The sequence below is a fragment of the Antedon bifida genome, chromosome 10 (assembly GCF_963402885.1).
Source record: "Antedon bifida chromosome 10, ecAntBifi1.1, whole genome shotgun sequence".
Classification (NCBI taxonomy): Eukaryota; Metazoa; Echinodermata; class Crinoidea; order Comatulida; family Antedonidae; genus Antedon; species Antedon bifida.
In genome coordinates, this window is record NC_136235.1 from 2,713,525 (window position 1) to 2,728,699 (window position 15,175).

At 32.5% G+C, this 15,175-nt stretch overlaps 3 protein-coding genes across 4 annotated transcripts; 1 reads left to right on the forward strand and 2 right to left on the reverse strand.

Moving 5' to 3' along the window:
* Positions 1-383: 383 nt before the first annotated feature.
* LOC144853945 (splicing factor 3B subunit 5) lies at positions 384-1,459 on the reverse strand. The gene has a single exon (XM_078711814.1). The coding sequence runs from the start codon at positions 1,358-1,360 to the stop codon at positions 1,100-1,102; it is 261 nt and encodes an 86-aa protein (XP_078567940.1). The 5' UTR covers positions 1,361-1,459; the 3' UTR covers positions 384-1,099.
* A 243-nt stretch (positions 1,460-1,702) lies between these two features.
* LOC144854821 (uncharacterized) lies at positions 1,703-5,666 on the forward strand. 2 transcript variants are annotated; one of them, XM_078712810.1, is made up of 5 exons: positions 1,703-1,766; positions 2,791-2,843; positions 2,978-3,099; positions 3,539-3,715; positions 4,061-5,666. In XM_078712810.1, the coding sequence occupies exons 2-5, from the start codon at positions 2,810-2,812 to the stop codon at positions 4,781-4,783; spliced, it is 1,056 nt and encodes a 351-aa protein (XP_078568936.1). In that variant the 5' UTR covers positions 1,703-1,766; positions 2,791-2,809; the 3' UTR covers positions 4,784-5,666. The 2 variants fall into 2 exon arrangements, with proteins under 2 accessions (XP_078568936.1, XP_078568937.1); XM_078712811.1 differs by lacking the exon at positions 1,703-1,766 and adding an exon at positions 2,036-2,078.
* Positions 5,667-5,836: 170 nt separating this feature from the next.
* On the reverse strand, positions 5,837-14,714 carry LOC144854814 (protein phosphatase 1G-like). Its single transcript, XM_078712803.1, has 9 exons — positions 14,483-14,714; positions 14,018-14,087; positions 12,730-12,918; positions 11,627-12,064; positions 10,623-10,807; positions 9,852-10,086; positions 9,299-9,431; positions 8,722-8,824; positions 5,837-8,300 (listed from the first exon to the last, which is right to left on the reverse strand). The coding sequence occupies exons 1-9, from the start codon at positions 14,591-14,593 to the stop codon at positions 8,133-8,135; spliced, it is 1,632 nt and encodes a 543-aa protein (XP_078568929.1). The 5' UTR covers positions 14,594-14,714; the 3' UTR covers positions 5,837-8,132.
* Positions 14,715-15,175: the final 461 nt, after the last annotated feature.

Sequence of the window (15,175 nt, forward strand, 5' to 3'; positions counted from 1 at the left end):
CCATTAAAAATAAGTCAGCCATTTGTAATTGTAATGTTTTATTCAGAGTATAGGCCCCTGCTCTTTAAAAAAATTACGAATGATGCAAATCATAACTGATCTTCACACAAAGAATTACCAAAAGACTTGATTTTGTGACAGCATTAAATCAAATAAAGTTTTTAATATGTAGTATAATTTTCAATCATGTGATCATTGTGTTCTATGGTGATATATTTAAAACAGAATGAAAACAAAGGTAGGTAATTTGGTCTTTAAATTAACAATTTTTCTATCACTTTGATTAATTGTAAAGTTTTAGTTAAGCCAGGATTTGAAGCATGGTAAAAAGAGACATGGTAATCACCAAGCTACAGTTGTAAAGAAATAACACAAGTCAAACATATTTTTTATACTCAATGGTAATTTATTTGCCCACCAAAAACATTTTATCATAGACTATACATTGATTGTGGAATAATTTATTTTTAAAGTTAAGGTAGTCTAGATACAGTGTTACATGTATATATTACTCCAGTGATACAGGCATTACATGTGATACATGTAACACTGTATCATGGAATTTGTTTAGATACTGTGACAGGACGAATAATGCCATATTTTTGTAGATACAGTACTGAGAATCGGCTATGCTGATCATTTGAGGGAGATCCATTTACAGTAGTTCTTTGTTAATTTATGACATTATCCTTGTACAATCTTTTGCCTTCAAAACAAACACAATTTAAAGTCACGATAAAAGCATCACCATAACACATATAATTAGTGAATAATACTAAGCAGTGCATGTTGTTTTCTTGTCATTTCTTTAGTTGTATTTCATTCTGTGCGATGATCTATATCCTTCATTTGTATGTAAACAGGACTGTACATAAAGTCTGTTGTCATCATAGTCTATGATAATTGTCATTCATGTATATTGATGTATCAGAGTCGTTGCAGAAAATATAGGCATAAATATGCCTGGTTAGTTCGCTTCCTTTTTACTTTACTTTTTAGTCTGTGTGTTGCAGCGTTTAATTTATCAATATTTTTTTGTTTAAAAATGGTAACATAACTGTGACCAACAGGAAATAAAAAAATAGAACATGAAACAATGTTATGAATCATCTGGGCGTTCTGGTGGTGGGCCACACGGTTGAAGCATCCTTTCCATTTGATTAAATTTTACCCTAGCCCGACTTTCGTTCTCAGCCACAGCAAAGAAGTTCAGCATGTCGTAGTGGCCCATGTAACTGCAAACGCTATCGCGATGCTGGTTCGTAAGCCATTCCCATTTCGATGTATCTGCGTGCCCTGTTCCAATATACTTCGATTGTAAATGTTCTAATTGACTGTGAATATTGTACCGATCTCCCATTATAATATTCTTCTGTATCCGCAATTTCCTAGTACTTCAAACAAGAATAATTTATAGGCTTAGGTTAGCATTCCCTAGGCTTAAAAACGCTTTCGACAACAATAAAAAAAATGTCTACCGCCCTCTGGAGATCGAATAAAAAATGTATGAATATTTGGCACGTTTACAATATTTCTATATTGTTAATTATGTTAATTGTTTAAATTATCAAATATATTTAAAATAATTATTAATATTTTGAAAGTATTATTATAGTATAGATACAATAACAACACTTAGTTTTTATAGTAGTAATAAATGTAAATTAAACATTTTTTGTAACGAGGCTAATTTCATACGGCGTCACCGACCGCGTTGTAATTTTTTATCAACGCGTCACCGAGAAAAGAAGATTTTCAATCGTGTGGTAAAATGCGTTTATTTTGTTGCTTATTTGCTTTAGTTAACTAGTAAAATTATTTCATAGTATGCAATATATATTCTTTTGTTGTTTAGTTTGAAAAGAAAATGTATTAAGGGTATACATTCTGTGAATGGTGACTTCAAATGGTCAGTGCCGCTGCAAATAAGCAAGCACACACAATGTACCCTGATCATCCACAGCAATGGCTTCACGCGTTTCAGCATCAAGATCTCCTCTTGTTTTCTGTTGTTGTTTTGGTGGCGCGAACTTTTCCATTTTTAAATGTTGATTAATATTGTACTGTACTTGATTTTTGTAATGTTATTTTATTCCTATTAATATGTTTGTCTTTTAACTATGAATGAACTGCTTAAAAAAAATAAATAAGAAACTAGAAGAAAGGGAAAAATTAATCTTTAGTTTAAAGTATGATTTTTTCCTTTTTTTAAGGTGAAACGTTACTGTAAAGCAGTCTAACTTAACTAACTAAATTAAATTAATTAATATTATTACATAATACTACTGTACTAAGTACCCACCCTCCTGACCCTCCAATATCATTCTAACTAAACGTTTTGACACTTCTTTGACATTGTAAAAGGCGCAAGCCATGTGTAACATAAACAATCCCTAGAATAGATAATCAACCTAAAACCCCCTAAATAGCCAATACAAATAAGTATATACAGTACTGTATAAGTAATGATGAAATCATTAACCTATAAATCCTAAATAAACTGAACATAAACGAATCTTCTCTAAATGCATCTGATTTCGAGGACGATGACAGTATTATATTTGACCACTATACTTCTTTCACATCCGACCCCGTAATCTTAGTCCAATTATAACACTATAATTATTGCTAATAATTGCTAAGTTTAAAGATGATTTTAGTTTATATTCGCCATATTGATTGATTTATTTTTTTTAAAGGTGTACAGGTGCATGTTATTGACAATTTGTACTACAGTATAAAAAAAAATAATATTTTAATTTATTACATGAATTGTTTTGTTTGTTACAGGATAATTCAATAAAAATAAATGTCAGGCTCCCATGAAAATCAAGATGATGAAGGTAATTTGCGCATTTGCAAACTAGAATTTATCTATCTATTGTTAATACATCTTGTAATGTATGTAGAATCTGTACGTTTTACCGTTATGAAAATATTATTACTCATACTGTACCGATAATTATTTTCTTTTTAGCTCCAAGGAGGTCCAAGAAGTTGGGCTTGGGTACCCCACGACCAATGTTCCAGGAAGGTGTGGACATTGTTCAGATAAGCTCTGGCAGTAACCATGCAATATGCCTTTCAAGCGAAGGAAAGGTTTGTATAAAGCTCTGTCTACACTATCAAACTAGTTTGACGAAAAAAGTGTGAGTGCCCAAATATCGTAGTGATATGACATCATCATGTCCATATATAGGCACATCACATTTGTTTTTCACATATAGTTTGATAGTGTAGACAGAGCTATATTTGAGATTTAATTACTACAGTATTAGATGCATAAGGAGTTGGCACTTACAGTTGTGTTCTTGTGTTTGTGAAGGTATGATTGAAGTGATGTGCATTGTGGTATATCTTATACATCCATGTAAACTGTACAGTATACACTGTGTTAATTGCTATGTTAATTATTATTTTGATTTCCTTTTTTTTTTAAATTTATTTGATAAACCATAGCCAAAAGGTAATAAAACAATTTATTTAAATGAATGTTTGAAAAAACGAATGTTAAAGATTTTACTTTGTTCCATTTCAGGTATTTACATTTGGAGCTAGGCGTTTAGGAGCGCTAGGCCGTCGTGAACCTAAGGGCAGAGAGGGTTTGACAGGTGAAGTGGAGCTTCCAGAGAAGGTAGTTCAGGTAGCAGCTGGCCAGCACCACTGTATTGCCCTTACTGAGAAAGGACAAGTGTTTTGTTGGGGATCTATGGAGGTAACCTACACTATTTGTCTAACATTGCCTGATAAATTGTATTCAATTATTTTTAGAATTTAATGTAAACCATGGGTTTTTTTTCTCTCTTTAGTAGGAATTTCACGCATTTATTTCTACCTAGATAAAAAAAAACCATCGTTGGTTTTTTTTTAATGAAGTGCTTTTCATTTGTGTTATTATTGTAACTTTTGTACTAGTCTGTAAAGTGCTAGATAAGTTTATCTTTGTACAGTTATCAGTAAATTAGTTTTTTATATTCTCAATTGCTAGAGATTTTTTTTTTTAAATTAAAACAATATATGATGAGTGAGCTATAAGCTATTTTGTGTATTTATTTTTCAGCCAGAGAAAGCTGAACCTATATCAACACTGTTAAATGCGGTTAGTGGCGTAACACAAACAATGGCTAATGATTTTGATGAACAACTACGGAACAAGGAAGCCATGAGACGAGGATTCAAACGTCCTACAGCCATGGGTGCTGCAGAACCAACATCAAAGTCTAAAAGGAAACAAAGCGAAGCTAAGGCCACTAGGACTAACGGTTTGGAATCCACAGTACAAATAGAATCTGAAATTGAATGGAGAGATGAAACCGAGGAAGAATATCCACTATCTCCAAGCCAGGTAGAAATGGCTCTCAGACAGTCAACCACGCCGACTGCATTTGCTCGCAAACTGGCAAGGATCTTATTTAAAACTGAAGATCTTATGCAGGCGACGTGTTCTGGTCGCACCCAAGGAGGGCGGCGTAACCAAAAACTCGATCAAAGCACCCTGGAAATAATTAAACAACAGACACTGGAGAATTACGATTTTCCTGCTGAAAATGAGGATAAAGTTTGGAGGAAGTGCCTGACAGGAATTGATAACATTGGCCGACACCTGAAATACTATGATTCTGGTAATAGGAGAAAGTTAAGGAAGGCACAGTTAGATGCAGGAAAGAAAGAACCCGAAGATGAGGATGCATCATGGGATGGAGACGATGGAGAGGTGGAGATGGCTGAGGAAGAAAAAGAAGATTCTGAAACAAACAAAGCATCAAATCAAGCAGAGAAATAATTGTCATTGATTGATGTTAATTGTTCTGATAACCTCTATATTTTGTGGGGTGTTTCCAAAAAAAATTGTCATTCTATTAAAAACAATTTTTTTTAACTGTCCTATATCATGACATCCTTGGAGGAAATGAAATGTCTTTCTTATTAAAGGGTGAATTTAATACAATTTGGATTCAGTTTGAAGTTCAGGTTTCAGATAATTTGATATGGGGTAAGTTGATCAACAGTTCTGTCATGTAAGTTGTTTAGAACTGCTGTACACACAAAAACTTTAGAGTATTTAGAATCAAAGTTACTGAATTTGGATATTTAGTGGGGTTAAAGTTCATTCATGTAGCATTACTTTATGTACAGTATAGATGTAAATACCACAGAAATCTGCACCAGGGGTGTGGAAACTCTTTTTGGGGGTGGTGGGATCGCTATTGATAGAGTGGACATGGTTTCCGAGCCAGACTTTTTTTTAGTTGGGAGAAATTTGTGCTCCATGAAGTATCTACCTTAAATAACATTTATGGATGGAAATTTAAAGCTCTGTCTACACTATCAAACAAGTTTGACAAAAACAGTGTGATGTGCCCAAATATGATAGTGATATACCCAAGTATGGTAGTGATATGACATGTCTATATATGGGCACATCACATTTTTTTGTCACATAAAGTTTGATAGTGTAGACAGAGCTTAAGTGAAAGGCCACCATTGGCTATGCGATACACAGGAAAGACAATATTGTTTACGATTTTCAGTCCAAGTCTGGTCCTAAGTGTGTTTAAATTTTCAAGACGTTCCAATTGTTAGACAAAGTGTCTTTCACTAGTCTAAAATTTGCAGTACATATTATTGTGAAGTGTATATTGATAATAAAAATGAATATTATTCAACACAGATGAAATGAAGATCTTTTTCTTTTAATTTAAATTGTTTTCATTAATTAAATTTCACAAATTATACAACAGGTTTTCAATACACAGTATACACTAGTCTCAAAATGACCAACTAAATCTCCTCCAATTGATGCATACTATAGCGAAATAAAAATCCAAGAAAATCATTAACAGAAAGTTTCACTTTTATTTCCATATGAAATTCATTTTTATACTGTATATTGATCAGATCATCAAATTCAACAAAGAAATAGCCTTCAAAATGGCAATCATATTGTACAAATAAACAGTATAAGCTCTGCCTACACTATCGACTAGTTTGAAAACAAAAGTGTGATGTGCCCAAATATGGTAGTGATATTACATCATCATGTCCACATATGGGCACATCACATAAAGTTTGATAGTGTAGATAGAGTTTTACTTCATGTTAGGATCAAGACGGAATCACTAACATACTAGAGAGTTGTCTGCTTACAACACTAATACAGTACAGGATTGTCTACAAATATAGTTGCAGAGGAATACAGGAAGTACTTGTTTTGTTACAAGAATAAATTTGGACATCTGAGGATTTGAACTTTGACCCTTACAATTAGAAATCAGGGATCCACCCAGCTACTCCACTATACCATTTTGCATCAAATTAATATTAGACAATTTAGGTTATCTAGGATAAGAAAAGTACACAGTTTTGTGAGAACAGAAAACAAAATTAAGATAAAGAAGCCATCAATACTTATTTTGTACCTTCTGTCCGTTTTCGGTTATTTCTGTCATGTGATTTAGTACTATACACACATTACAAATAACACTGAGTACAGTAACTTATTATAATAAGTTCAAATGATATTTGGTTTAACTTAAGAACAGTTTTAAGTGAATTAATCTTGTTACTAAAATCCACAATTCCAAAGATCTTATCTAAAAAAATGCTTCATATCTCAATTACAGTACTAACATAATAATTCATTCATCTAGGATGATTGTTATTACATTAAAATGAAGAGTTGTATCAGTAATGTTTTCAGCTCTATTAAAAATGTAATCACGTTGATGCATGTTTTTATATTATTGAGCTGTAATCTTTTCTTTCTATTCATTACAAACCTATTACACACCACTTAAATGTTACTAATTCAGTTGAATGATATTTGCTTACATTTTAATTGGAACATACTGTTAGGTTTGGTTCATTGTAGGTACTGTATCATAATAATGATTGATAAACAAATTTATACAACGTAAACGATTTAATATAAGAATAGCAAGCAAAACTTTTTTCTCATAATAAATAGAAATGTGATTGTCACTAAGTTTTTGATAAATACCAATTTTGAATAAGTAATTTAAATACCAAAAAAAAAGAAAAATAAATAATAAAGGTTGAAGATATGATTGCATAGGTTTTTGTATACATTCATTTGTTTTCTAAAAAATGTTGTAAAACAATAACAAAAACCTTTAAGATTCGGACTTAATTCACAAACTTGGAAATTAACTCCAAAAAATTCAGAATGACAAAAAGAATGTGGTAGTATTCAAACTTAGCTTATGTATTATTACTGTGTACAAGGTTTTAAAAAGATAATAACTTCCATAATTCATAACATAAAAGATTAAATCTCAACTTCATAAAAAAAATAATTGGTCAGTTCAAAATAGTAATTATAAGTATTTCAAGCAAAACATGATTTAACAATGTATGGCTATTTTAAAAGTATTATACCATATTTCATGTTTTAAACAAATTATTTTCAAGGGTTTGCCAAAGGGGCATATCTTTGATCAATACAGTACTACTTATCTTGATAACACTAGAAAGGCCTACGTATGTATATTATTACAATCTGAACCTGCCTCCAAATATATGACCACTCAATAAAAATGATGAAAATGTACAGATAGGACACATGTTGTGGTTATCTGGGAAGTGAGGTGAAAACATATTTTACACATTCCTTGGGACAACGAAGTGGAAGTTGTCTGTAAAGCGTGGTTCCCACTAGACACAACGTGTCGACGCGAGGTGCTGTATTGCGTAATCACAAGTGGAAACCAATGACGCAACAGTGCTGCCAACATCAATATGAGAAATCAAATCAGTTTGATTTTATGCAACGAAGCAAGGCAAAAGAATACTGGAAAATATAGTACAGCGCGTACTCAAAAGTTGACGCGCAACAAGCAGGTTGATTTCACGCAGACGGGGGCAAACACAATTATTGGAAGGGCATTTTCTTATGTTGCGTCGCTAGTGGGAAGCATGCTTAAGTACCATACCAACCACTGTTGAAATTTACAAGTAGGCTTATTCCCTAGGACCAAGATATGGCTATACAATCATCCTTCATGAAACTAATGAGTGTGGGCTTATTACCCGTACTAGTACAATATTATAAAAATCCTGAACACTAAAGTTGATCAGAAAAATCTAATAAAAGGCATTGTTTCCCAGAGTTTTCATTCCTTGCACGGCCGTTTACTATCACTGTCATCGCCTTCAGACACTTTGCGTTTCTTCTTTGCGGCGGTCACAGTATTTTGATGAAGCTGTACGATGATGCAGGTCATGTTGTCACACCCGGTTCCATCTCCTGATGTGTCAGGTGCCAAGCAAGCATCAAACAACTGTAAAACAATTGAGATTATTTCTAACTAATGGAACTTACAAATTCATGTAACTATCCCATGGTTGTTGCCATACATGGTATACTCATACATTTTAAGTATTTCGAGACCAATTTGGGAGAAAAATCTAACTGTATATCAACCTTTTTTGTTCCTTGGTAAATTTTTGTTCCTGGGTAACTTGTTGCCGATGTTCAAACACTTTTGTTATACATATTTTTAATATAATTAAATAAAAAATAAATTTATAAATTTGTAATAGGGTTGTCTGACAGCTCTAGAGGTCTGTTGGTCACTCCTTTAGTATATTTTTATTGATGATTTAATTCTGCTTATGTGCCTTTATATTTTTATATTTTTATTGTGCCTGAGACGTGTGAGAATTCTAATAATATAAATACCAAATAAATTGTTCATTTACCTCTTCGATAATTGCAGTCAAGCTCCAAGTGCCGCCCTCTGGATGTTCTTGATTAAGTCGTTCTCTTACGAAATCTACCACCTCTTGACTTGTAAGTACATTCCTACAATACAAACACAAAAGGTATTTCAACACTAGCTTTGTGATGGTGGTCACTAAAGTCTGACCAACACTGCACTTCATCCACAAATTGCTCAACAGTAAATGGTCAAGTTATTTATAATGGCATAATACAAGTACAATATGTATGTACCAAATACTCAGAACAAACTAACAAATAGTACAGTATATAAATTGCACACAATCAAACATACTACTGTATGATGTCATGGAATATTAAGTAGAAGTTACCTTCTCTCTTTATTCATTTAAATATCTCCCTCAAGTTGATTGTTTTGTTTGTTTTTGTAACAAATTATTAAAGCTAGGATAATTGTCCTAAAGCCTATACACAACATAAGTCCCTCTTGGCTTCTGGTTATCGCCCTCTCAGATAAATATTTTCAAATTATCCCATCCCACAAACTGAAATTCCCCAGAGTACAATTCTCATTTCAAACAATTTCCAAAAACTTACCAGATACCATCACATGCTAAAATAAAAAAGTCATCTTCTTCCGGTGTTAATGTCACTTTCCTTATGTCAGGTAATGGTGATATCATCTGCTTTTCTAATGCTAATGATTTGTTTTGTTTATAGCAATGATCTCCTGATACGAAAAAAAAAGGATTAAAAACATATTATTGATTGTGTTTAGCTATATAAAATATACAGAAAGTAGTGAAAAATGAATGGCATTGCAAAAATATGTTAATATAAAAAAATGTAAAACAAATTAGCATTACAAACTTTACCAATATAACAGTACACAATTGAACAAAATATTGAAAAAGAGAAAAACAGAACAATAAATAAAAATGTATAATCACATTAAAGGTAATCATTCCAATAAGGTCTCGAGTAAAGGTATGGAGTTAATACAGTACTGTGCTAATGCAAAGCAATGTGATGTAATTTTCCTAATGATCATAAAATCAAAACTACATAGTGTTCCTTCTCTTGCCTACGAATCTCTGTAAATAGGTCGTTGACATCATCTTTGCAAACATTCTCAGATTTGAACTCTTACCTAATGCCCTTGATAAATTAAGGCCACCATTAACACGGCCATCTTCGGTCACTTTCCCACCCGCAAAGACAATCCTTTCTAGTTCTTCCTCGTCTTCCGGTTTGTGGTCAACGGAAAGGTCAAGAGCATTTCCGCCTCGGGACAATACACATCGTGAATCACCAGCGTTTGCAACTATTAGTTCTTGACCCTTTAGAATGGCTACTACTGCTGTACATCCACTGTCACTACCAGGCTACAGAAAATTTAAAATTAGCATATATTTCAATTATTATACAACAGTGTCTGATTTGACAAATTTTGATACAATACTGGAAGATAAAGCACAGAAACCTCTGTCTCGAACTTAAAAGGAAGAAAATAAATGTTATTTTGAATTGAATGACAAAAACAAACAAAAAAGGCATGGTACCAAAGATGGCCCTCTCAAATTCTCCAAAAAAGGCATTTTCATCTCAAGGGGTATTTTAAAATGGGTTAAATCTCAATCATAAGCATTGAAAAGTAAAAAGACTAATTTAATAATCAAAATAAAGTGAGATCTAAAAAATGAAAATATATCCGGTAAAACTGAAACACACCCATCCCACGATGCATCAGGTGGAGAAGTCAATGAAGCATGATGTACAGAGACATCAAGCTCTCAAATTTACATTTTAAATGCTCTTCAAAAATGTTTATTTTTTTAAATACCACCCAGATATTTGTTTATATAGTTCACAGCGGTGGTACTACACTCTCAACAAAATATGTGGTCTGGACTCAACCTACCTCCTCTCTTCCTGGAAACCCGTAGTCCTCCGTATCATCACTAGCATCTTCAGTGTCTGCATCCTCTTCAACTTCTTCTTCATCCTCTTCCTCCTCCTCATCATCTTCCTCATCTTTTTCAGCATCATAGTCTTCCTCATCTTCTGAATCATCATCATCGTCATCTTCTAGTACAATTGTTCTTTCTACAACAACATTTTGTATTGTGATCAAAATTTATATATTTTAGTTAAATACTTTTTTTAAAATGTCTTTAGGCACATGTGGCCAAGGATTACCAATAGTAAACTAATCACTGTCCTATCAGATATGTGGTACAGTAATCCCCCTGTATATCAGGTTCGAAGCACAAAGTTGATAAAAACAAAGAAGAATTACAAAATAATAAACGTAGCCATAAATGTTCTTTCTCTTCCACATGGTAAAATACATATGCAAACGTTTAGAGATTAATTGGTACTTTGAAATACAGTACTTGTTCCAGAGTACTGTAAGACAGTAAGTATCAAACCAATCACCATGAATGATTTAACAAATAAAGCTCTGTCTACATTATCAAACTTCAAGGGACAAAATAAATATGGTAGTGATATGACAATCATGTCCATATATGGGCACATCACATTTTTGTTGTCACATAAAGTTTGATAATAGACAGAGATTAACAACATGATCCAAATTTTAAACTTAATTTTTTTTATTGGAAGTTTTAAGTTTTGCAATTTCAAGATTTAACATTTTATGTATTTGATGAATGTATGGCACTCTGTTCTTTTTGGAAGGTTAACTAATAATAATTATTATTAATAAATAATTTACTGTATATGACCAAGTACATATAACCCCAGAGGACTTTGGAAAGCAACAATTTGGGGAGGGAACTAAACTCAGTTTGCATCAAAGTCTTGTGGGTGAATTTAGCCTAAGTCGTGGGATTACTTAAGCATGGAATTAGTCGGTTACTGTATATAAAGAACAGCATAAAATAAATCTGTTAAATTTACCTTTGTTTTTAGTGTTATTACTATTTGAGGTACTTGTTGCACATTCCTCCTCTTCCTTTCCTTCACTGTCATTCCTTACTTGGGTATCTCCACCATCCTTTTCTTTAATGTCACCATTTTCTATCACTTCCCCATTTACTTGTCCATTCTGTTTAGATGAATCGTCTAGTTCTAATTTTGTACTAATTTTATCCTCACTTCCATTTGTTACCGTTTCCTCTACGTTCTCCTCATTTTCCTCCTCCTCAATGTCTGGTTCAGTGGAACCATTACTTGGAAACCGAGGTTGTGTTTTTCGAATCATTGGTGATAACAAGTCTTTTTTATCTACTTTTTTCCTTATTGATCTAATACTGCTGGGTGCCTGGCCGAATCGTGCTAAGAGATCAGCTATAGGCATATTTGCTTCTTCATTTAAAAGGTCTGTTTCCTCATCATCTTTATAATAAAGAGAAAACTAATTAAAAAGATGTACATGTATATTATTAAAAATTACTATAAGAATAATTACTTAGCAAATTTTACAGCTTAACAGAAGCTACAGTATATATTACAGCATACAGGTATTGTAACTTACAAGCCAAATTTGGAAACTTTTTTAAAGCATTTTTTTTCTTTATTTATACTTAAAAAAAGAATTTTTTAATTGATCTCTGATTTTTCAGTTAATCTTCACAGGTACAAGTACAGTATGTTCAAACTGTACCATCCATCAAAACGGTTTACATGATTTGATTGAACTACAGGTGTATGAACCTCCAAACAAACGGACATTTTAGTCTTAGTTCCCGAAAGTGCCTGCCTACAGCAAGTATACAGTAATGTCAATCTTTTATCTTCGCATTATTACCCAGGTCATTGGATCAAACACGTATGGACAGCTTCCATAATTATGCAGCTAGTAATCAGCACAATTGTGCTTAAACCTACCAGGTTACGCCCCTGGGTGGAGAGAGACAAACGTAACTAAAGTGTCTTGCTGAAGGACACATGCATAGGATGTGACATGTGACATAGGACTAAAAACTATATGACCAATGTTTTATACACAGATCTGTATATCATAATGAGAAAGACATACAATAATATTAATTATCCATTACCTTCTTCTTCAGGTTCATCCATGCCTGCCATCTTTTTTAATTCTGTCACTACACTTTTTTCTGTTAGATGTTTATCAAACTCTAAAAATGAGGAGGTTAGGCCAATTTCGACATCACCCTCCTTAAATGACTTGTTTTTCTTAATGAATTCTGGCAGGTGCTGTGAGCAATACTGTGCCACCTCCGCTCCTAACAAAGAGAAACATGCATTATGATTTTAAAACAGAGAGGAAAATTAATTTATCATTTAAAGATGTATTGTCCCTTTGACTAATTCCACAAAAATAAAAAAAAAATATTTCGAAAAAAAGTGGGCCATTTTGAAGTATCATAATAGTTATTAATTTTCACCAAAAATTAGTTGAAAAAAAAAATCATTTTAAACTGAAATACAGACTTTTTTGTTAAAATAACTTTTTCGATCAAAACATATCTCATAATGCAACGCGCTTGTTTGGCTACTCTGTATGCATAATCATAAAACTTCCTCGCGATCTGTGTGAAAACACCTTCTCAACCGTGACGAGTTGTAAACAATCCTAATTAGCATCATGCATATTCATGGTTTAAAATCTTTGTTTATGTTCGCTTGCGACGATTTTCCAGACGAAATGTAATCAAATTAATTTACCTGTTAATTACGTAAACTTGTTGTTTTTGGCTCGAATTTTCGACTTAAAGTGAATAACTTTAATATTACTTTGATGTGGTCAATTTAAATTTAGAATATTTTGACCTTCATTTTTTGTGTTTCAAGGGACAATACATCTTTAAGTCATTTATCTTACAAACTGGTACTTGGGCTACAAATACAATGCATGGATGATGTAGACCAAATTAAGCTTTCACATCCTCATGATTTCCGGTCACACTGTATTAATGTTAGAAAACATAAATTTTGTCTGTGGTCAATGTTTGTACCTTTCACAATTTTCATTCAAAGTGGATAATCTATCTCTTATTCACTATTTTAATTTTATCAACTACTTTTTGTTTGAGCGGTGTACTGGAAAATAAATTAAAATGTTGAAAGACTTGTCTGTGTCTGATGATGCATCCAGGATTGGACGTAAAAGTTTGCCACTAACAATTATTAAGCTCATATAATTTATTTATCTCTTATCTTAACATACTTATTATAAATAGAATATTTACATTTCAACAATATACTATTTACTAAACCATACAGTGATGATAATCTATGTGTAATTTTCAACTGTTTTTCACTCATAAAATCACTATAATTTACAAAACAATTGCATCATTTATGTAAAAAAAGAAAATTCACCTCCGTGGCCATCATAAACACCAAATAATGATGTATTTTCTTCCAGTTTTTCTATACAGTTATGTGCATCCTGAAAAAAAAAATTATTTTGCACTCATATTACATTTTTGTAACAATGCATTGACAACACTAACAACAATGAAATATTAAAGTATAAACAAATTTCTATTTTATTTATTTTTAAATGATTATGATTTATAGGGCCCTCTAGCCTAAATAAAAATTATTGTATTAATTTAATCTCTCTTTTCTTATTTAGGCCTAATAATAATTAGGCCTATATTATAGGCCTAGCTAGATATTAGATATGCTGCCTGCAATAATGATGTATTTTAATGATTGAATACACCATTTCCATATCCAGATCCTCTAGGCCTAGCCGTCATTGCTAAGACATTTTAGTCAGTAGGCCTAGGCTCAGCCTAGGCCTTGCTAGTACCAGTAAACCAGCCGGCCCGAACTCACCTCTTGCGCTAACCTCCAACCTTGCATAGAACCAACACCGAAAGAGAACCTTTCACACTTGCATTCTTCCGAAGTTTTCTCTAGATTTGGTTCAGAAAGATATGCTCCCATGGTTTAAGAGTTAAACAATAAAGGTTAGTTAAAGGAAATTCATTAATTCTAAATACAGAAACACACGTGTTGTTACGATTTAATTGTCTTCAATAGTACTAATATTATACTCTATTCATTCCCTCGCTTTTCCATTGAAAGAAAAAAGAAGTCAAAATGATGTCACACATGTTGACTGCGCCCTCTGGAAAGTTTATATTTTTATTTTCTTTTAAAAAAGAAATCAAATTATCTGTTCACGTTCCTGGTAAAACGTTTACTGATTACAAAAAACAAAATGTACATTAAACTTATTACAATGAGTAAACTGTGGCCTTTATATGCTATGACAAGGCAATTCAACATTCATTCAAAACAAGACCTACATTGTACTTGATCAATCACCTATCGTTTTGTTCGTCAAGAAAATTGAGCATATTTTTTAAGCTAATCAAGTAATATCATAAGGGAGATTGCTTTTCTTATTTTAAACATTATAAAGTTCAACTCTCCTCAGAGGGAGACGTAAATTGATTGGTAACATGACCAGAATATGTTTGGAAGACGGAAGTTGGTCCGGTTTAACTCCTTCTTGTAAAGGTA

Bases quoted from the DNA above. Each gene is read 5' to 3' on its own strand.
- LOC144854821 (XM_078712810.1), top strand. From the start codon at position 2,810: ATGTCAGGCTCCCATGAAAATCAAGATGATGAAG. The intron at 2,844-2,977 runs GTAATTTGCGCA...TTTTCTTTTTAG, and splicing joins TGAAAATCAAGATGATGAAG to CTCCAAGGAGGTCCAAGAAG. The intron at 3,716-4,060 runs GTAACCTACACT...TTTATTTTTCAG, and splicing joins TTTGTTGGGGATCTATGGAG to CCAGAGAAAGCTGAACCTAT.
- LOC144853945 (XM_078711814.1), bottom strand. From the start codon at position 1,360: ATGGGAGATCGGTACAATATTCACAGTCAATTAGAACATTTACAATCG.
- LOC144854814 (XM_078712803.1), bottom strand. From the start codon at position 14,593: ATGGGAGCATATCTTTCTGAACCAAATCTAGAGAAAACTTCGGAAGAA. The intron at 14,088-14,482 runs GTGAGTTCGGGC...TTTTTTTTTCAG, and splicing joins GTTGGAGGTTAGCGCAAGAG to GATGCACATAACTGTATAGA. The intron at 12,065-12,729 runs GTAATGGATAAT...TTTATTATAAAG, and splicing joins GGATGAACCTGAAGAAGAAG to ATGATGAGGAAACAGACCTT.